The sequence below is a fragment of the Gobio gobio genome (assembly GCF_949357685.1).
Source record: "Gobio gobio genome assembly, chromosome: 4".
NCBI classification, from domain to species: Eukaryota; Metazoa; Chordata; class Actinopteri; order Cypriniformes; family Gobionidae; genus Gobio; species Gobio gobio.
Window position 1 is genome coordinate 56,358,706 of NC_137100.1, and position 22,562 is coordinate 56,381,267.

The 22,562-nt window shown below is 41.9% G+C and overlaps 1 protein-coding gene across 3 annotated transcripts in view; it reads left to right on the top strand.

Annotated features, from left to right (window-relative positions):
• Positions 1 to 17,089, top strand: part of tet3 (tet methylcytosine dioxygenase 3) — a 31,557-nt gene extending 14,468 nt beyond the window's left edge. For all 3 annotated transcript variants that reach the window (XM_079814847.1, XM_079814848.1, XM_079814849.1), the window contains 9 exons: positions 1,750 to 4,666; positions 6,161 to 6,251; positions 8,113 to 8,206; positions 8,392 to 8,600; positions 9,093 to 9,243; positions 10,442 to 10,531; positions 10,723 to 10,860; positions 11,183 to 11,531; positions 11,807 to 17,089. In XM_079814847.1, coding sequence (XP_079670973.1) covers positions 1,798 to 4,666; positions 6,161 to 6,251; positions 8,113 to 8,206; positions 8,392 to 8,600; positions 9,093 to 9,243; positions 10,442 to 10,531; positions 10,723 to 10,860; positions 11,183 to 11,531; positions 11,807 to 13,530 — 5,715 coding nt within the window. In that variant the 5' untranslated portion in view covers positions 1,750 to 1,797 and the 3' untranslated portion in view covers positions 13,531 to 17,089. The remainder of the gene's footprint in view (positions 1 to 1,749; positions 4,667 to 6,160; positions 6,252 to 8,112; positions 8,207 to 8,391; positions 8,601 to 9,092; positions 9,244 to 10,441; positions 10,532 to 10,722; positions 10,861 to 11,182; positions 11,532 to 11,806) is intronic.
• The last annotated feature ends 5,473 nt before the right edge of the window (positions 17,090 to 22,562 follow it).

A 22,562-nucleotide genomic window follows, 5' to 3' on the forward strand; every position in this document is an offset into this window, starting at 1 on the left:
GTTGGGCGTGTTAATGTTTTGGTAGTAGTAGTAGCTCTGTGTCTGTAAAAAGAGGGAGAGAGTTTTGGCAGCGATGAAAGCCCTGGCACGCCTCAGATAATTGCCTAAGCACGTGCTTTCTGCTGTCAGACAGGTGTGTATTTGCAGGTGTACGGCATATATATGCGTGTCCCTGATCCAAAGAATCTGATACACATCTTGCACAGTGCATGTGATAAATCAACTTTCTCATGTTTGAAATACAAACTATCTACTTTTTTTTTGCGTGTAAGTGTGTTCTAGTGAACTCTGCGGTGGCACTAAGACTATATTGTGAAAGTTTTCTGTGTGATGGTATGCACGTGGGTGTTTATTGCATCACTGAAAACAGGAAAATAGCCTGTTGTAACAATTGTGTGGTTCAGCTTTTTTGAAGAGTTAAAGTGTGACCATTGTTGGTAAGTGGGGCACTAGTCTGACACATGCTTTTGAAACACAGTCTGCTCCAGTGGCTGGCACACAGCCCATGAGGGTCCAAACACCATCAGTTAAGGTGAATTGAAAGTGTCTGAACAGCTGCCCATCAGTATAACCCATTTAAAGTGTTGTCACAATGAAGGCACAATCAGAGAGGGTTAGACATTTAGTTACAGAGCTACTATTATTAAGGGTTCTCTTGAACATGCATGTCTTGTTTCGGCAGTTTAAACAACTTTTAAACTGTTAAACATTTTATGCAAAAAAAAGTTATACTGAAATATTGTAGATGCTTCTACAGAATTATGGCTTAAGACATCTGAATAGTTATGTATGCTAGTGTTTTTTTTATTTATTTAGTTAACCTGATAAAACCACAAGGTCCTCTTTTCTAAGATATGCCTTCACCATGGACAAAGTCCTCTGTGTTTGTCTTCAGTGCAGCAAACAGGTTTTCATTTCATCTACTCTTTCACATAGAAGCTGCACTGAAGGCATTATAAAAATCATTCACTTACATACATTTATGATAATATGGTGTGTTTTAGAGATACATTATCACTTAAAAGTGCCACAAAGATGGTTGCATGTAGATATTGCCCTTTCACACTTATCTGGGAGCCAGTTCACAGTTTCCACAACATTTAACCCTTTCAAGAACCCTTTCAGAGTGTATTTGAAAACCAGGAACTAGAACGAGTTTCTCAGTATGTTGACTTGGGCATTACCAGTTGTATTATAATTGTAAATATGGGGTTGTATTTGCATGATACAGTTGAACTGGTTGAAGCAGTCTCCATTGTGCCCTTGAAAAATGTACAGGTAGGCCCAGGCTATTTAAGTAGTGTCTGCTCATTGACATAAATTAAATTAAACAATACAGCAATAATCAATTTTATGTTTTCTTGCGAGCAGAGAAAAAAGACAGAGAGAGCGCAATAGAATAACATAAGACAACCCAGGGATCTCCATGAGACAAATTATTATGTAGTCTTCTCTCAAATCTGGCAGCAACCAGAGTATGAGTCAGAGTATGTTGTTTAGTTAATAGAGGTCAATGATTATGTCACTATTCCAGGACAAATGCTATGATATTTGTTTGAATTAGTCTGCAATTAATATATTAAAATAGTAGTTGCCCTATATTTTTGTATGATGTAATCATTGCATAACATATCATTGCTACAAAATGTTTACAAAGATTGAAAAGGATACACACTCTTAATACATATATGTCAACAGTCAGTTTGCTGAAGCATTGTCAAGTAACTTATTTTTTTTGCTCTTCCACAGACTGTTTCTGTGGTGGGTTCAGTGGATGGCCCCAGAGGAAGAGGCCAGATGGAAATTGGGTCCCATGACCGCCTGGAAGAAGGCGTGTTAAACCATGAACTGTCTAATGGGCTTAGCAAACATGCAAATGAAGAAAATATTTGTGATGAAGAAGTCAGGGGTGTGGCCAGGGAGCAACACCAGCATGACTACCATGAGGGGGCTGGATGTATTTCCCAGACACCGGGCTGGGTCCCTGAGCAAGCTGGGAAGTCTTCAAATCCTGAATCTCAACAGGGTGCTTGGAATGGCCAAAGTGCCAGCATACCAGTGAATGATGTGGATATGGAGGATGCACGAACCCTGGTGGCCTTTTCTGCTACTGTTGGCTCACTGCCACCTTACACCAACCATCAAACTTCTCAGACTCCTACAGCTCAGCTGTATGAAAGGTTCCATCAGGAAATGTCTAATGGAGGTGAGGAGGCCAGAAAGAAAGGTGTGGATGGTGAGTTGTGCCCCCCTGAAGATCTAAACACTCTTCAGGCAGCACTAAGCAAGGCCCGTCATGGCCACAAGCCACCTAACTGTGATTGTGATGGCCCAGATTGCCCTGACTACCTGGAGTGGCTGGAGAAGCAAATAAAAATGGTGGCTAACTCCCAGGACAAAGGTTCCTGTAAGATCGTGGGTGCTTCTCCACAGCCCCATGCACAGCATCGTTATTCTCAATCCCAACCTCAACAATGTGGAGGTAACCTCTTGCGTATGCAAGACACAAATTCACAGCCCCTTGTTAGCCTGCCTTCTGCTCCTAGACCCTTTGGCCCACCAGCACCTATTCCCTGCTCCCCTAGTGTTCTGTCCATAGCCAAGGAAAGAAATGTTAGTTTGCAAACAGCTATTGCAATTGAGGCTCTGACCCAGTTGTCTGCCACTGTCCCACAAACTGTTGTTCCTCCAGGCGAGTCTTCACCTGCAAATCACCATCAGCATCTGCCAACTTCCTACCCCCAGAGTATGCCACAAGTGGTCTCTTCATCGTCTGGTCCTCTTTTTTCCTCCTCTGCTATCCCACAGTCCATCCCTCCAGGACATTACCCCCAGGAGGTGTCATCTTGGGAGCAGCAGAGACCTCAGTCTCAGGGTGAGGCCTCTGCACCTAACTCATCTCACTATGCTTCGCCATACCCATCATCCAAGTCCCCATTTACAAGCATACACCCATCCACCCCTAATCCTCGACCCCAGCAGTGGAACCAGGGCACAGCTGGAAGCTGCGAGAGAAGCTCCCCTCGGAACCCATGGATGATGGAGAACACAGAGTCCCAGCTTCGTTTTGTAAACCCATCCCAAGGCAGCATTGACCCAGTGTCCGAGCTAAAGCAACTCCTTGGAGACACCGGTGGAAAGTACACTAACTCAGCCTTCAAGTTCCCACTCCTTCACCCCAGCTTGCAGGATGGTTGCAAGGGCAGCCTTGCTGGGGTGCCTCACATCAAGCAGGAGGTTGACACAAAGGAGTACCTGGGCTCAGGATGTGCAGTCATGGGCCAGGATGGGATGGTAAATGGCCAGCAGCCGTTCCAGGGTCAGCAGTTTTCAACCACCATTAGGCACTCAACTCAGGCAGCATTACAGCAGCACCTTCATCATAAACGTAACCTCTTCTCTAATTCTCCTGCCTTTAGTCCGTTAGCCCCCATGGCTTGTCAGAACCTTCGTAAATGGTGGCCACAGTCTATTCCAGAGAGTCCTGTAACCATCAAACAGGAGCACAAAGAACCCAAAAAGAAAAAGAGTGCTCAAAGTTCTCCTCTTCTCAAGCAGCCAGTGGGTGGGCTATTTGGTCCATTAGGCACACCTCTTCCAAAACCCAAACAGATTGTTATCAAGAAGCATAAACAGAAAGCTTCCCAACCAACTTTTCTCCCACAGAAACAGATTACAATATCGACACCTCCCTTCATCTCCCCAGGATATGCACCATCCCTCTCCAAGCTTATTCCATCTCTACCAGGCATGGAAGCTGGGCTTCCCCCCTCTCAGGTGGCTGAGAGCCACCCAGCTCCAGCTCAATCTCAGGAATTCATTTTCAATAGCAGTAGTGCACCTATCTCTGAAAACAGTCATTCTTATTCTACCCCTGTGTCGGTCCTAGCACCATCCACCCAGAAGGTGATAGCTTGCTCAGGCCCAGCTGGGCCAAATGACAGCATCCCAACAACCAGTATCACGCCTCAAACCTCTACAACACAGCCAATTCCTTCTCTGGCTGGCCTCAGTAACTTGGATCCAAAATTTGAAGAGCTGATTCGTCAGTTTGAGGAGGAGTTTGGGGACACCATTTCGTCAGCTTCTGCAGCAGAGACCCCAGAGAATGGCCCTGCTCAGCCAGTGGTGACCGAGTCACAACCAAACTCAGGACAAACCAGACCCGAGTCACCATCCCCAAAGCAGCCAGTCAACTGCCCTCCTGTTCCCACAAATGAGTCTGAGCCCATGGATGAAGGTCAAAAGGACATGACTGAAAGACTGAAGGAAAAAACACCATTGCTATCTGAGGAGCTCTGTACTGTCAAACAGGAAAGTGAGGAATGTGAGGTGGACGTGAAACCTTCTGGGCAGCCCCTGTCTGTTGCTCAGGATGCCTTTCTGGAGCAACAGCACCCCTTCATCACACCTTTCTCCCCTCCAAATAAACGTATAAAGATTGAGTCATCTGGTGGTGTGACTGTGCTCTCCACAACTGCATGTTTCTCTGCAGACAGAGAGGGGGATGATTTGAATACCCCCACCAAGGATATCTTTCCCTCCTCCCCTTCACTTAAAGGTTTTCTTGAGTCACCATTGCGCTACCTGGACACTCCCACCAAGAACCTACTGGATACACCTGGGAAAAATTCCCAACCTGATTTTCCCACCTGTGACTGCGTAGGTAAGTGTGAGAAAATAAAAAAGACTGGTCCAGCAAAAATTTTAGAAAACTGGGCAAGAGCACTCACATTCTCAAACAATATATAACTGCATATAAACAGACATTGAGATTTTGTGACATTATAGCACATTGTAGCACATTATAGCACGTTATAGCACATCACAGCACAGCACCCCGCATCCTCTTACATTCCCCTTACATTGTACTGATCAGACTATGAGACCTACTTAGCTAACCCACCTAACCACAGACATTTTTCAGCTCAATTTATGTTTTAAAATAGTTTAGCTTCATTACAGTTAGCTTTATTACCAGTTAGGATTAGGGTTATTCCTTTAGACTATAACAGACTAAATTGATCATCAAAATTCCCTTCAGGAAGAGCAAAATGTTTATTTTTTTATCACATAATTTCTGCATCAGCACATTTCTCAGGGTAGTGTTGGGCCATGTCTGAGAATGCACGCTTTATCAGGGGCCGTGCATTGCTCTGCAGTCTGTTCTCTGTGCCTCTTGCAGAGGAACAATAGTTTTGAAGAAAGGAGCCCATTGTAATTCTTTGGGCCAGTGCAGTGCAGCGCATTCTGTCTATGTTCAGGCTATTGGGACAGTGAGTACAGCTAGTTTCTCCAAAGGAGGCAGTAATAATGAAGAGTGTCTGCTCATATATCATATGATATACTGTGGCCAGACATCAAAGAAGGGAGGGACTAGGGAGGACAGGGTGAGAAGAGATGGACTGCAACCTCTTAGCTCGGTTTTGGTGAACTGTGTGAAATGTGTCATGTTGCATTGTAACAGTAGCTAAGAATTATTTTCACGTTTCAACTGAAGATATTCTAATAAGCTTTTCTTATTATTTAAACCGTATTAAGTGTGATATGTAATTGTTAAAATTATTTGCCAAATATGAAAGAAATCGTTTAAGAAAGTGTTCATTCAAGGGTAGTAAGCTGTGCCTGAACACTTGTTGGAGCTTGACTGTTACTAAAAGCAAAGGACAATAGAAGGGAGGTTTCCATAGTGAATCCTTATAGCACTCTGTCAACACCACAGGGAACACCCAGTGCCATTTGATACTTACAAACACACCAAACACATCCCATATGTAGTACATTCAGCAGTTCTACAGTCTTTATATTGATTTTATCTTGGGAGAATATATCTAGTGTATATATTTGTGTCTTGTATGTTTTTTTCTTTCATAGTCTGTGCTTCTTAAAAGCACTTGATTTTTCCTACAGTATATTGTTAGCTATTCTTACACTTATTGTTGGCACAGTATTTTACCCTGCTGAGTAAGCAGGTAGTATGCATCCACTAGATGTTTTTCTTCTTTCTTTCTTTTTTTCATAAGACTTCCTCTCTTTTTGCTCACCCACACAAATGACTGACTCATGGAATTACACATTAGCCAACAAAATTAGCCATTATTGTGTAATAGTGTGTCCATGCTTTAACCTGCATTCTCATTCACTCACTGTCTCCTCGTAGACCAAATCCTAGAAAAGGACGAGGGCCCATACTACAACCATTTGGGGTCTGGGCCAGACGTAGCTTCAGTCCGAAAACTGATGGAAGAGAGGTGAGAGGCACAAGTCGGATTTGTAAATCATTATTGGTTCAGATTGCATTCCATAATGTCTCCTTCACAGATTTTGTCGTGGGCATGTTTGTTTGCAAACACAACCTACAGGACATGTAAGGGCCATGTGGGATCCAACTTGAAAATCAAGTTTTTATTGATTAAAATCACAAAAATGTAATGAAAAACCAAAATGTCTACCTATTGGTTACTTTCTTGATCTACTATTAAAACAATATAATTGGCTGGGGAAACTATTTTGAATGTTGAATTTAAAGGTCTGCCTGCTTCCTTTTTTTCCTAGCAATTGCCTTTTCTGTCTTGTCCTTTTTTAGTAAAATGTTACCAAAAAAAGATAGAGTTAAATATTCTCATACACATACAATGAGTAACAATCAGACGAACTCGAATGAAAATCAATTTATAGATTAAAATATTGTAAAAAAAATTATACTGTTAAAAACCACAGAGGAATACTGCTGACCCAACGTCATTTCCTTTAAGAGTTCTCTAGCGACCCTTTCATTGTTCCGTTGGAGTTGTTTGGAAGCACTGGCAGTTGGATCCTGGCAACAGATCCTTAACCAGCTGAGGATAAGCATCTTCCTTTTCTGCCGTTTGCTCTCCCCTTCCCCTCCTCCCACCTTCCTTCTCTGTGATCTTGTCCCCAGGGAATTCCTGACCCAGAATCCAACAGGAGTAACAGGAAATATTGGCATCAGCAGATTGACACAGGGGAGAGACAGGGAGATAGAGAGACAATGAATAGCAGGGAAAGAAAGAATTTAGAGGAAATTAAAGAAGGTGGTGAAGTGATAAAAACGGTGGTGGATATACCGGTATAAAGGGTATATATTAAAACTTGAAGCAATGAGTATCCTGTAGGTTTTTTTAGATACACATGGCAAAAAGAAACAACATTTCCTTTACAGCAGCGCTGTCATATAGGGTCCATATGTTCAAAATGTTCACTGTATTTATGCTGTAAATCAAGTTAATTTGCTATATATGAGATTACTTGATATATTCCCTGAGGTTTGAAAACTTTAACTAATACTTTAATGATCCTGTGATCATTCAGCAGTGAAGAGGAATATGAAAAGCTCCACAGGGTGTTGCCCCCTTTCCCCTGTAAGCATACAGAAGCTAAGACTTCCTTGACCCATTTGGATAGAGTATCTCCACCTTTGCTGACCTCTGGTACACTTGTCCACTCTCGTTGCTTTATTTGAGAGCTGATTGAGGGCATAGTAGCTGTAATTTCTATAGCTTGAGTCTTCTCCTCTGAGATAGAGGGGGAGCTGGTGGGTAGAGGTAGAACCTCCCCTTTGTTTGTCTGTCAGACAGTGGCTATAGCCTTCTTAAGCCTAAGCCTGACCCTTTTGTGGCCTTTGACCTTATAGCCCACCCCTGTGGATCTCGGAAGCTTCTCCACCAGACTGTGTAGTTATAACTGAACAGTATTTATACTTCATACATGCTGCTGTCATGCTCATGCACTGAGAGTTTCATTGGAGGAGACAAGCAATTGTTTACTGGGATAGTGGGCCATCATACAAATGTGTATAAACATAAGGACTATCACCAACTACTTCACTATATGATATGCATCGCGTCACATATGTAACCGTTCAATACATTCCAACATATCACAATATCATAATTGCATTACTGAAACTATACCAAACTCTCCACATTGGCTCTGACTGCCTTACATTTGATTTGAAATCAAGGATTTAAGTATAAAGCAATTTAAAATGGGTCTTCATTAAGATTGAGATGGGCTGTTGTTTTCATGTTGCATTATCAAACTGTTTAATTTGAGCTACCTATGTCCCCTTCTCTCCTCTTATTATTCCAGGTATGGGGAGAAGGGTGAAGCCGTTCGTATTGAGAAGGTGGTTTACACAGGACGAGAAGGAAAGAGCTCTCAGGGATGTCCTATCGCTAAGTGGGTAAGTGTGGATGGAAAACGACATATTTCTAATATACATAGTCATTGGGTTACCTGAACGATCGGACAATTAATCAGGCTTAAGAAAGTCCTGTATAATTAGGATGGTTTGGAGTTCACTTGAGCTAAACATGCATGTTTCTTAGAACCTTCTGTCTTCCTGTATTACTGACTGTCTCTCTGTAGGTGATTCGTCGCGGCAGTGAGAAAGAGAAATTGTTATGCGTTGTGAAGCAAAGGCCTGGGCACCGCTGTGCCAATTCTGTTATTGTTGTTGTCATCTTGGCCTGGGAAGGTGTGCCCCGTGCTTTGGGAGATAAACTGTACAGAGAACTCACAGAAACCATCATTAAATACGGCAACCCCACCAGCCGCCGCTGTGGACTCAATGACGAGTGAGTTTTGAACACAACTGATATGTTTTTATTTTTGGCCTTTTGTGTCTTCGAGAGATGTAGTAAAGAGGTCACAGGAAATTATAATTTGGGTGGACTAATTTGTTTAATGATTGTAAAGTTGGACTAATTTGGATATGAAGTATCCATGTTGTATCACTGGTGCATCATTCAAACATCAGGTGGAGTTATATTGGATGATTCACTGTCAAAAATTGTTGACCTAAAGACAATTTCTGAGTCATTCCTTTTATTATATTAGGTTGCAGCGGAGTATCTAGACTGTTTTCTGAGTCAGTGTAAAAAAATTTAAATAATTGTTTATGCAAGTCACATTATTGACTGATATTGCAGAGATACATCAGAAATACAGTTTAATCACACGCTTACATAAAGGCAGTCCTGTAATCAAGCATATTTTAAGGAAAGGCCTCAGAGTATGTCATGTATTGTAAGAGTTTATAGTGACACCATGTTGGGTGCCTTTTGCAGTCGAACCTGTGCATGCCAAGGAAAGGACTCGGAGACCTGTGGAGCTTCCTTCTCTTTTGGCTGTTCCTGGAGCATGTACTTCAATGGATGCAAGTATGCTCGAAGCAAACAACCTCGCAAGTTCAGACTGCAGGGAGAACACCCCAAAGAGGTTAGTTGCACATAAAGAAGGGGAGAATAATAAAAAAAACAATGAACATCATAAAGGTACTGGCCAAAACAAAATGGGGTGCAGATTGTACTATATTTCTACGTCTCTATAGAACACTGATCCGATCCCAAATGGATTATGGGAGTGCAGTTTATGGGTCATCCAGAAAATCGTACATCAAAATACAGGATACTGTACACCTCTTAGGATTACGACTCTCTCTAGGACCATTCAGGAATTTGCCTATTCAAAGTCTGTATACTGAAGCAAAGGAACCATCTCTTGATAGAAGACGGTTGGAGCTTGCTATTCACTATGCAATTAAGCTGAAAGCAAACAAATGCAATCCAGCTTGCTCTTCAGTTTTTCACCCTCAGTATCAAGATTTGTATGAAGACAGACAGAAGTATATTAGTCCTTTTGGTATTTGTATAAAATCCCACTTGGAGAACATGGACATCAATTTGAATAGACTTGCACAAACCCATTTATGCCTCAAAAAATGTAATATCGTGAAATTTGGCCAAACAAAAAAAAGAATCTGACGCATCCAAAAAGCTCTCTCTTTGAGAAATACAGACTGTCAAATTCCTCCATCAGATCTATATCAAAAATGGCAGATGGAATGGAATAGCTGTGTTAATAGTACATTATATGAAGTTAATCCAATCATAAATGAAATGTTTTTTTGCAAATTTTATTTTTGAGAGTAGACGTGATCAGACTGTTTACACAAGATGCTGAATTGGTCATTTTGTTTTTATTGAACAGTGATGTACCACCAATGTGTAATTTTTGTCAAATTTTGCTCTGGTTTGGTTTTAATGTCACTATTCAACGTTTTTACACAGATAGTTCTTTAATGGATGTTTTTAAAAATGTTTCACCAGGAATAAAAGTTTTGTTTATCAAATATTGAAATGAAAAATCTTATATAATGTTTGTTATATTTATGTGAGATGGTTATCAATTGTTGTTTTTGTGTTTTGTTAGTTTTTTGCTACCACTGTGTTAATTTTGTATATATATATATATATATATATATATATATATATATATATATATATATATATATATATATATATATATATATATATATATATATTGATCTTGCCATGAAAGTAGCCACAGATGCTGACATGGCAATAAAAGCTCAATACAGTTTTATTGATTTATTTATTTATTCATTTTTGTATAGGAGGACGAACTCAGGGATAACTTCCAAAACTTGGCCACACATGTGGCCCCTCTATATAAGCGGCTGGCTCCCCAGGCCTTCAGTAACCAGGTTTGTTTTATTTGTTTGACTATTAGTCAGTGTAGGCACACTACACTGAATGGTTCACAATTCATACCATCCGGAACTTAATGTTCCAGAACTTTATATGTATACAGTGAATTACGGAATCGGGAAGTGTTAAAGAAATAAACAGGAAAATAATTAATTTTTTTACAATATTTTTTTTTCCTGTTACCCAGTGTTTAAATGAAGACGTTGCTTCAGACTGTCGGTTGGGTTTGAAGGAAGGACGGCCATTTTCAGGAGTCACTGCATGCATGGATTTCTGTGCCCATGCTCACAAAGACCAGCATAACCTCCACAATGGCTGCACTGTGGTACGTTATCAATTTTCATTTATATGTACATGTATTTGTGTAAATGTCATTGTATAGTTTTGTCTATAGAAGCCATTTTAGATGTTTTCATAATTTTGAATGCTTTCCAGGGCTGTCATTACTGCTTAGTGTACTACTGTTACAATACATGCATTGCGAATTATTCCTGTACAAATAAATGAACATAAATAAAAATGATTCACTTGTTGTGTTTTGTGTGAACATTTTTGTGTACAACAGGTACTAGGAGTTAGATGGACCCTATGGTGGAAGTAGTTGCTATTTACTTTAGCCTTACACTTCCTAATTTTGTTACTTTCAGGTGTGCACTCTTACGAAAGAGGACAATCGCAAAGTGGGCACAATTCCAGAAGATGAGCAGCTGCATGTGCTTCCGCTCTACAAGATCTCTACAACCGATGAATTTGGTAGTGAGGAGAACCAGCGTCTCAAAATGCAAACAGGAGCCCTCCAGGTGCTCTCTAACTTCCGTCGAGAGGTTAGAAAACTTCCAGAACCTGCTAAATCCTGCCGGCAGCGTCGGTTAGAGGCCAAAAAGGCAGCATCAGAGAAGAAAAACAGGAAATTGCAGCTTGCAGAAACCCCAGAGAAGACCGTCAAGATGGAGATGCACCACGTGGAGTCACCCCAACCTCAGCAAGGCAATAAAGGTCAGTGGTTAAATATCAGTTTACCTCTATATACGTAAAGTAGGCTATGTAAAATTCAAATTTAAAGGGAGTTATATAAATTAATGGTTGTTCAAAGTAAAGGACAAACCATTCATCTATCTGAAGTGGGAGTATTTTAGAGATGTGCTCTTTGGACACATTGGTGTTATTATTTAAATGGAATTTGCCATTCCAATTGAAAGTTTTGTATTCAATAGCTATAAAGTATACATTTAATATGCAATGTGTGTTTTTTTTGTTTATCTGTTATCTAGCTATTCCAAAACAAGAGGTGAAACCAACCATCAAAAAAGAGCCTGTCGACCGATTCCAGCCCTTCAATGGAGCCATACATGGCTACCCAGCACTAAGGAACGGCAAGACAACCCCTGATCCCCACAGCATGAGCAGTTCGTTCTCCTACCCTGGTAACTATGCAAGAGGTCACATCCCTACCAACGGCCAACCTCCTGCACAGAGCCCCATCAATGGCTTTCACCCTAACCTCCAAGAAATACGCTACCGTTATTACAACTACCCTTCTAGTGCACTTTTTCCTCCTGAGCTCTTGGGATATGATAACGGAGCCTGGCCCAAAGCTGGAGATCCTTCTGCCACACCATTTGACCAAAAGCCAGATGTTCAGTGTCTCCAAGCCAAAATGGCACAGGCCTATCGCAGCCGTCCTGGGCAGTCACAGCAACAAATGGCTGATGCATCCCTTCAAGGCTACACACACCCTTCTGAGGTTTCGCAGTCTCCTGTTCCACCCAGTCGTACTCCATCAGTGTCACTTGAGCAGACCCACCGCTCAACACCTATCATCAAGCAGGAGCCCATGGATATGCCACTATATGATGGCAGATTGGATGGGCAAGCTCAGAGCTGCCCTAGCACTCCCAGTACCACGCCAAATCCTGAAGGCTGGCCTGAGCACAAACCAAACGGCAGCATAGTCTCTAAAGGCTGGGATGGAAACATTAGAACTGGTCCAACTAATTTGCCCTTCACTCCAGATAAGCAGAGGCTCCACCAGCAACACCCTCACCAACATGAACACCCTCAGTATCCACATCAGCAACAGTGGAATTCCTATCCCTGTCCTAACACTCTAATGTCATCCCCTGCCCCATCTCCATCCCCATCCCTAAAAGGCGGTCCATCACCTGCACCCTCTCCACATCCATCCACCCCAAGACAGTGGGGTAGCCCTGCACCTAGTCCACAGCCTAAAGCGTGGGGTCCTTACGGTCCCATGGATTACAGCGCTGGTGGTATCAGGCAAGGAAACCCTGCTGGTGCTTTCCCTGATAAAATGCTTTCCCAGGCAGGCTCTGCACCTCTGGGACTCCAGGAGAAAGCCTGGAAATCTGGTGGTGGATCAGTAGCGGGCAGCACACCATCTCCGGCTCCTGAGGGACGCTTGTTTCCTGATGCCCTGCAAAGGTCGAATGGACAGGCATGTTGGGACAGTGAGGCAGAGACCCAGAGTGAACGTGACCCTGATGAAGACGAGGTGTGGTCAGACAGCGAACACAACTTCTTGGATCCCAACATTGGAGGAGTTGCAGTGGCCCCTGCTCATGGCTCCATCTTGATTGAGTGTGCCCGTCGGGAGCTCCATGCCACCACGCCACTTAAAAGGCCCGACCGTTCTCACCCAAGCCGCATATCCCTGGTCTTCTACCAGCACAAGAACCTGAACCAGCCCTGCCACGGTCTGGCTTTGTGGGAATCCAAGATGAAACTCCTGGCCGAGCGAGCACGACAGCGGCAACAAGAAGCAGCTCTTTTGGGTCTCTCACAGGAAGAAATTAAGGCCTATGGGAAAAAGCGCAAGTGGGCGGCTGGATCAGCAAGCCCATCCCCTGGACAAACCAAGGACAAACGAGAGGGTGTGATGACACGAATGGCGCCCACACAGCATACCACCACCATAGTCACAGTTTCACCGTACCCGTCCACACACCTCACTGGTCCTTACAGTCGATTTGTGTGAACTCTTGTAAACTGTTGCCCCCTAGAGCCAGAGATGGGAATAGAAATGATAAGGATCATAAGAACCTTTACCATTTGCTTCCCCTCTTCTAGCTCTAACACCTCTCAGGCCACCACATGGGAGGGATAATAGAGGAAGGGGCACTGTTCACTTTTTTTTTCTTTTACCTCAAAATTTGGCAGCAGTTTGGGAACTCCCCAAACGGACACGCTGTCTATGGTGCTCTTGCTCTCTCCAACGTGGGAGGGATTTCCATAGCTACCCCTCCTTAAGTGAATTTGATGATCCTGATTATTATTGCTCTATTATCAATATTATTACAATTGCTATTGTTACTGTCAATGTTGATATTACAGGTATTGTTATTATATTATGAAGATGACTATTTTTTATTTTAATGTTATTGTTTTTTCACCATTTTTATTAATATTATGATTTTTTTACCCTCTGGACTAAGAGGGACTTCCTTTCTTCATTCTCACTTGTTCAACATGAACATGAGGACAAGCTATTCAGCATTTTTTGTTGCGCTTTTTTCCTCTCCCAACCTCAACAATCTCTATATTAATGAAGCGCCTTCACATCATTGCAAATCACGTTTATGTGACTGCATTAAGGCAACTAGAGAGTATTTGCTCTATATTGCGCTAGTCACTGAACACGTGCACAAGAAAGAGAGAGCCAGACACCAGCTTGGGCCTTTCTGTTTGGTGCCACTCTAATGAAATCTGTAAAGTCTCTCATCCCTTCAAATGGTGCTTCTTTTCTGTCTCAAGTGTCTCTAATTTTGCCCTCACAATATCGAGGCAGGTGCTGGACCTGGGTGCTCTTTAGCAGCGGATGTCAGTCATGTTCAGTGACAGGGACCCCCCCCAGTCCCGATAATTGGCTCAACCTTCCATCAGGTCATCTGATTGGTGCTGACTCATTTGCCTGCAGTTTCATTGGCCATTCTTCACTACCCATGTGACATTTTTAGACTATGTTCTCTAAGGTGCTGATAGTGCTAGCAAAAATCCACCTCCATAAAAAACGCCCTAAAGAGCTGCAGATAACCCACCATGGGTCTTAAGCTTGTGATTTCCACATAGACACTGCTCAAACAGTGAATTCTTTATTGGCTTAAAAATTCTGCAATCTCTGCTTGATTTACCCTAGATGTGTTCAAAGTGACTGTAGTGTGAAGACTTTGAGCTGCAGTAGGTAAGAAATCAGCATTTAAAAAAAACAAAAAAACATGACTTGCTGCAAAATTGTCATCTACAGATGAGTATCTATAGATTTGAAACATCAGTGGATCTTCTTGGTTTCAGTCAGCAGACTGTCCAAAAAAGATCTACACAGGGTTAAAGCTAAAGAGGGACTTCTGGTTCCGTTAGTTACCAATGATTTGTTTTATGTATGGGATTCCCAACACAACCAGCCCTGTGTAAACTGAACATGTCTTCCATGTCCTGATTTATCTCTAGATACCCATTTGTGATGATGGTTTTGTGCTAAATTATTATTTTTGGGATGTTTTCTTACCCACTGCTGGTTAAACCCACCAGCCTAACAGACAGAGCACATTTCTTGGAGTTGGTGCTACTATGAGTCTTTAATGCTCCTGTAAAGCTGCCCCTCTTGTTGTAAGCAGCCCTCTTCTCTCTTTTTGCCCGAGAGATCCCCCACGCCTGGAATTCATGGTGCTGAATGGCAATGCATACAGTTTCAGCGCAGTTGTTTGTGCGAGTGTGTCTATAAGTACACAATGCGTGTGTTTGTGTGTGTGTGCATTTGTGTATGGATTCCTAAACATGCACGCTGGTAAGAATGTACGTGTGCCAGTGTGAATGCCTGTCTGTGAGCTTCGTATAGGGAGCAATGCAGGGCTGCCGCTGGTTTACACAGGGCTGTAAGATGCTTGACACTCACAGAGGAGAGATCCTGGTGCTCAGTAAGTGGTCCTAAAGCTCTTTACCTCATGTTGTACAGACACTGGTCCCAGTCACAACATGCTACAAACACACAGGCGCTACAGACTGCAGGCTTGCTGCCTACATCCACATTCGTACCTACTTTTTTATTATTATTTATTATATGATAATGATGATGATTATTGTTATTGTGATTGCTGTCATTTTATTTTTTGGGTTTGTTCATTTTAGAGAAATTGTAAATATTGAAGAGAGGATTTTATAAAAGCACTTTTAATCTTGATTTTAATGAGGAGAAAAAAAAATAAGAACGGATTATTGACAACTTGAAACCTAGTTTTTGTTTTAAAGGAATTTTATTGGGAGAGATAGAAATGTAAATAGTTAAATATTTAGGTAAGATTATTTAACTGGTGAGGGATGATGGCCTAATTATGAATGATTCCTGAATTTTTAGTCTTCAGTTGTCTGTATGTCAAGCCGTCAACAACAGACCACAAAGCGGGATGCTTTGTCGGTCTACTCAAGATACTGCTGTCCTTCTTTTCGTGAGTACTGTACTTACACCAATACCTCTGTACTACCATTGTCATCAGCTTCCTTCCCCTGCATCTGATCCACATCTATAAACCATAAACTAATGGAGAACAAAGAAACAAATGTGAACGTGTTGACTCGGTTCGCAAGGATTCAGGACTCGCTTTTTTTTTCTCATTTTTTTTTTTTGGAAAGGGAGTGGAAGTACATCTCCTTTACATGAAAATTACCCATAGAACGAACATAATATCAGGTTTAAACTTGCAGTTTGAAATGTGACAGCTTTCAGTCCAAATCTCCAGGTAGATCATGTAATGCTGATTTTTTTTTTTTTTTTATTAAATATTGTGTGGGGTAAGTTTTACACAACTCTGAGTCTGCACTGACAGTATTTTATCTAGATTGTCACTTGTTCTCTGAGATGTGAGACTTACCCCTGAAGTTAAGAAATAACTGAGTTTCAAGACAGCTCTTGAAGCCCAGCGCAATGTCATTCACCCTAAATGGCTTTTGAACCATGGTGCTACCCCCTAGAGTTCACTGTGGAAACGACTCTTGGCAAAAACTGTTGCTACAGTTCCTGGGCTCTTAAATTGATATGTGAACTCGTTTTGAGAGTAGTTGAAAGGAAACCTATGTGGTGCTGATCATTTTTAAATCTTTTTACATGGTTATTTCTGAAACACTTCTGATGGTCACAGTTTAATAAAAAAAGCACTCCAACTGATCCAGTTTCCCTTTTTAGCCATCACCCTAAATAATTGAAGTGGTACTTGAAGAGCATGATGGCAGGTAGAGGAATAGGTACTCTCATGCTTTTGATGTGAATAGACTGTTAATTTAATATCTGGTGCTACCTTAACTGCCCAGAAATGTGTTTTCACCCATTCTGAAATTTTAAACATTTTGTCATTTTATTGAATATACTCGTTCTTTTTCTTTACTCACATCTACCCTATGGCCACACTGTCACACCAACACATACGAATACACACAAACACAACACTCACTCACTCACTCAAATACACACACTACTCTGCCCCCTCTATCAGCACTCACTGTTATGAGTATAAATCATGCCCAGTTTTAAACATCAAAAGGACAAAATGTCTAAAAAGGAAAAAAAGAAAAAGAAAAATAAAGAAAAAACTGGCAGCTACATTCCTTTATGAGTTAAAGATTGTTCTTGGTTCTATTTTTCATGTTGAGTATGCAGTATGTAAAAAGTGTTATCTTTTGTTTGGTCTCTCTCCTTGTAGCTGTATGGTGTATTATGTGAATACATAGTGTATGTGGTAAGATCCACAATACTGTTTTATGTTCTAAACTAAGAAAAAAAATAAAAGAAAAAAATTTAAGAACTTGTGTGGCAATGTCTATTTATTTATTGACTGCCAATCTTAACAGTTCTGTTAATCACAGAATACTTTGTAAATGTATGATGTAAATGTTTATTTTGAGACTAAACCAGCCCGCTTTAATGTTAAAAGTCTGAATAGGACTGCTTTTTTATACAGTTTTTTAAAATTGCTCACACACTAGAAATGGTACCAAGTCTGCAAAACTACAAGCACATTATGTGCTTTATGCTCATTTTGCAGTTGTAAAAATGCTAAACACAGTTCTTAAAACGGGGCCGCAAGAACGAGATAGGGGGTCCGTGGAAAAGTGTAGAAAAAATCTGTAAAAAAAATGAAATAAAATACAATTAGATTAAAATAAATGAGTAAAGCAATAAATTAGATATAAATAAATAAAATTTGATTAAAATTAAATAAGAAAAAAATAATATAATAATATAAATTAAATAAGAAATAAATATAATTACTACATTGAGTAGAGCAAATTATATAATGTAACTGAAACTAATTTTAGATTTATAATATTCTTTTTGTGTATCAATGTAGTGTTTATAAAAGACAGATGCTTTATACATTTTAGGATGGGGGTTTCTCACACGCAGGGATGATCATATTTGGGGGTCCGTGGCATCTAAAAGATTGAAAACCCCTGCATTAGACACATCACTCAAAACGAACACCTCGTGTGTAAAACGCTTATACATAAACTGATCACTTAGGAATCAAAACTCAATGTTTTGAGAAACAAATAAATGTTTTAACCTTGCATTTCTCTTTATTTTGTACTGAATATGCATACAAGTCAAGTCACCTTTACACAATATGAGCAGCTTTACATTAGTAACAAATTAAAATGCTGCTGTAAAGCAGTTCTAACAAGCCAATAGTGTCATTATTCAGCTCAGGTCAGTTCAGTTCAATAACTGTGAAGTTCATCAATTGTGCATACATACTGTAGGCTATATACAGTGTATTTATGTATAAGTGCTATGGCAAACTCCTGTACACTCCACTGCACACTGAACAAGCAAAAGACACGAGTGTTTTACCTTTTCAACATTCTTGTGTAGTTTTGTATGTATGTGGCTAATCACTTAGTGTGTTCAAATAGTTTTGAATGAAGTGACGTTTTGCAACATGTGTAGGGGAGCGCGGGTCACAACCTAATGCGGGGTTAGGGGTAACACGCATGGTTTAAAACTTTCCACACATGCCAGGATGACGAAACTTAGTGTAGGCTATTTACTAGTTGCCATTTCAACATTATTTAGAAAAAAAATTGCGCCAAAATTAAAAAAATCTGTTTTTCATCTCTGTTTTTTGTATTTATTTAAAATAAGACAAATCTGATATTATTTTAATCTTATATCTGTTATTTAACAGTATAGTAACGTACTCGGTTACTCACATAACCTTGGTTCCCTGAGAGAGGGAACGATTATTGCGTATGGGAAAAGCTCCTTTTCTCGAGAATATGAAGCAAAACTTTTATTCATATAAGTATCTATGCAAAACCAGGTGGCACAAATCTGATATTATTTTAATCTTATATCTGTTATTTAACAGTATAATAACGTACTCGGTTACTCACATAACCTTGGTTCCCTGAGAGAGGGAACGATTATTGCGTATGGGAAAAGCTCCTTTTCTCGAGAATATGAACCAAAACTTTTATTCATATAAGCATCTATGCAAAACCAGGTGCCGCTGCACAGCAATAAAACAGAGCGAGCTACGTGCTGATTGGCTGTGCTGCGGCAACTGCAGGAACCTATGGCGAGGCGGCTGAGAGAGCGAGCCAATAAGGGTCGCCAGAAAAACCCGCCGAAAAGGGTCTAGAATTAGCATACTGAGGCTATAAAAGACCGTGTTTCGCCGTAGGATTCAGGTTTAAAAATCGACTGAAGCGATACCCTGAGAAGCACAAGCACGGCGCGGAGCGCAATACTCGTTCCCTCTCTCAGGGAACCGAGGTTACGTGAGTAACCGAGTACGTTCCCTTTCGAGAGGTCTCTCATATTGCGTATGGGAACCAAATTTAAAACGCTGTGCGCGCTGACTGACCCAAACTGGTCTGAGGAACCGGAGACACTAAAAATGGGTTACAGTGAATCCCTGGGGAGGCCGACAAGAGTGGGCCTCATATAAGGGAATGAATAAGGCCGGATAGAATCGGGCAGTATGAAACACCTGACCAGACATAGTCGGGCCTTATGGAATAATGTAACATGCTTGTGAAAGCAATTTGTACATGAAGAATGGGACACTATAGGAAGTAATTCGGGCCCATAGATTGGTTGATAGAGCCTATCAAATGGAGAAAATCCAGCCTGTAAAGCAGGAACCTCCAAATTATAGAATCTGATAGAAGTGGATGGAGAGGCCCAGCCTGCCGCCGCACAGATATCTTCCATAGGAATGCCACATGACCATGCCCACGACGAGGCCATGCCTCTAGTGGAATGGGCTTTGATGCCTATAGGGCAAACGAGACCTTTAGACTTATACGCCAGTAAGATCGCGTCCACTAGCCAATGTGACAGTCTTTGTTTCGTGGCAGCACAACCTTTAGTGCGGCCACCGAAGCATACAAAGAGCTGATCCGACTGCCTGAAAGGGGCGGAGCGCTATAGGTATATTCTCAACGCTCTGACTGGGCAGAGCAAATTCGCATCTTTTTCCTCCTGTGACGCGGGTAAGGCCAGCAGTGAAATGACCTGTGCTCTGAAGGGAGGGGGGTTAAGCCTCCTGGCCCCTTTAAGAAAGCACACGATGAGTTCGCTTTTACCCAATGATTGTCCCGAGACCTTAGCATGATATGCTGCTATGGCAGCAACATATACCTTGAGCGTGGAGGGGGAACGACCCGCGTCCATTAGCTCTTTAGAGCACTTCCGCCACCTCACATACATATGGATCGAGGCTTCGTGCTGTACACCAGTTAGAGAATACCGACAGATATTCTCTAAGCATTTCAGTGCATAGAGCCGCCTGGTTGCGGGGGCTCTGGCTTCAGAAATAGTATTCACAACCCTTTCAGGGAGGTCCCCGGTTATCTGTTGATGTCCCATACATGCAGGGCCCATAACTCCGGATGGGGATGCCAGATTTTCCCTCTCGCCATGGGGTTGTGTCTGACAGCTGAATCAGCTCGGAGAACCATATCTGGTTTTTCCATAGTGGGGCTATTAAAAGCACTCTGGATCCCGTTTCTCTGATCTTTTTGATGGCTTGTGGCAACATCGCGACCGGAGGAAAAGCATACAGAGGGAGTCTGGGCCAAACGTGGGCCAGCGCATCCCTGCGTTTGGAGAAAAATATTGGGCAGTGAGCATTGTCTTCTGAGGTGAAGAGGTCTACTTCCGCCTTGCTGAAGGTGCTCCAAATCAACTTAATCATTTGTGGGTGAAGGGACCACTCCCCTGGGGGAATGCCGCCCCTGGATAACATATCCGGACCCTGATTCAGGATACCTGGCACGTGAGCCACTCTCAGAGAGCTTGTGTTGCGCTCTGCCCATAAAAGGAGGTGTTTCGCCATGGAGTGTAGAGTGTCTGACTTCAGACCAGTGGCGGCTTGTCAATAGAGGGCGCTGGGGCGCCGCTCCCATCAAAATTCCAGAAATATATATGTATACAAAAATGATATAAAAATTAAATAAAAATAAAATTGTTTACTCATACGACGTGCCAGCTGTTAGTAAGAGCCTCAGCATTTAATAAAAACTGGCTTTGATCGGTTAACTATTTTATATGTTCATCAATATGTTTCATGCGGTTTCATGGGCGAGGGATGCCGGACAAATGGATGTCTATCTGAGTACAAAAATCTATGCGCAGCATGTGACCTGAAGCTGGTCTCTAATTGGTTTCTTAAAGATCCTCCTCCGGACGCAGGTCGCTGCGTCCCTGGCGAATCAGAATTGGATGCGTGTTATTTTATCCAATCTGATTGGTTCTCGTCACCTTTCATTCAACTTTCCGCTTTTGGCCACTATAGCAAAAGTGCGCGGCTATGGTGCGCGGGCGACACCATCACTCCGACTCCGCCAAAACCTTGTTAGGATGTTCACTTTCGTAGAGATGACAGCAGTTAAACCAAATTCTTTCACAAGGCGTTCGTTGGAAGAAAAAAAAAGGATCAAGGTTCCCGAACTGAACCAATGCGATTTACAAATCCAGCAGCAGGCCAGTGACAGAGGATGAAGCTACACAGCTTCACGCGCATTGTTATGAGAAACGTTGGTGGCTGGCTGGATGTGTTGTTAGCAATGCCCTTTATTGCTTTCCCTGTCTTTTATTTCAAAGTGTCGGTACAGAAGTTTTGTGGACAACAACGGGGGTAAGAGACCTCAAATATCTGACTGAAAAATGCAAACGTCATGACTCTACTGAGATGACTGACTTTAATCAGAGAGTCATTGAGAAATTTGCTGGCCAGAAAGAAAGTAGAGCAAAATTTATGTTCAAGTAGTCAACATGCTAGTCTGTTGTTGCTGTTTTCTTTTGTTCTTCCTTTCCTCATGCAATTATATGTGAGAAATTAATGTGTAAAACGATAAAAGTGACGACACTGTTTTCTTTTTAATGCTTGAATTTAGTCAACATGCATCTTGATACTGCTTTGTATTTATCCCCCCCGCCGAGAAAAAAACGCCATTATAAAAATTATAACCAGCCACCACTGCTTCAGACCGCCCTGGCGATTTATATAGGATACCACTGACATGTTGTCCGATCGGATTCTGCCCACAGGCCAGAGATTGGCTTGCCCTCATGTAGGGTGCCCCACCCCAGGGTGGAGGCATCTGTCGAGAACACTTCAGCTTCGTGACCATGCCCACAGACACCTTTTTGGTACCAGGCGGTCGCTTTCCAAGGAACCAGAGCTTTGACACAGCTGTGATTCACTTTGATGTGAAATTGGCCTGATTTCCATGTGTGAGCCGGAATGCGGGAATACAGCCAGCGTTGAAGGGGGCGCATGTGTAATAGACCCAGTTTAAGTACTGCTGAAAACGCTTTAGAGGAACGCAAGCACCATCCTTGAATGACGCTGCCATGCTCTGGATGGAGAGCACACCGCTGTGACGTAAGCCGCGCTCTCATGTGTATTGAGTCTATGACTGTCCCCAGAAAAGAAACATTCTGGGTGGGAGACAGTGAGCTTTTGGCGGTATTGATCCTGAGACCCAAACATTCTAGATGGTTGAGGAGCC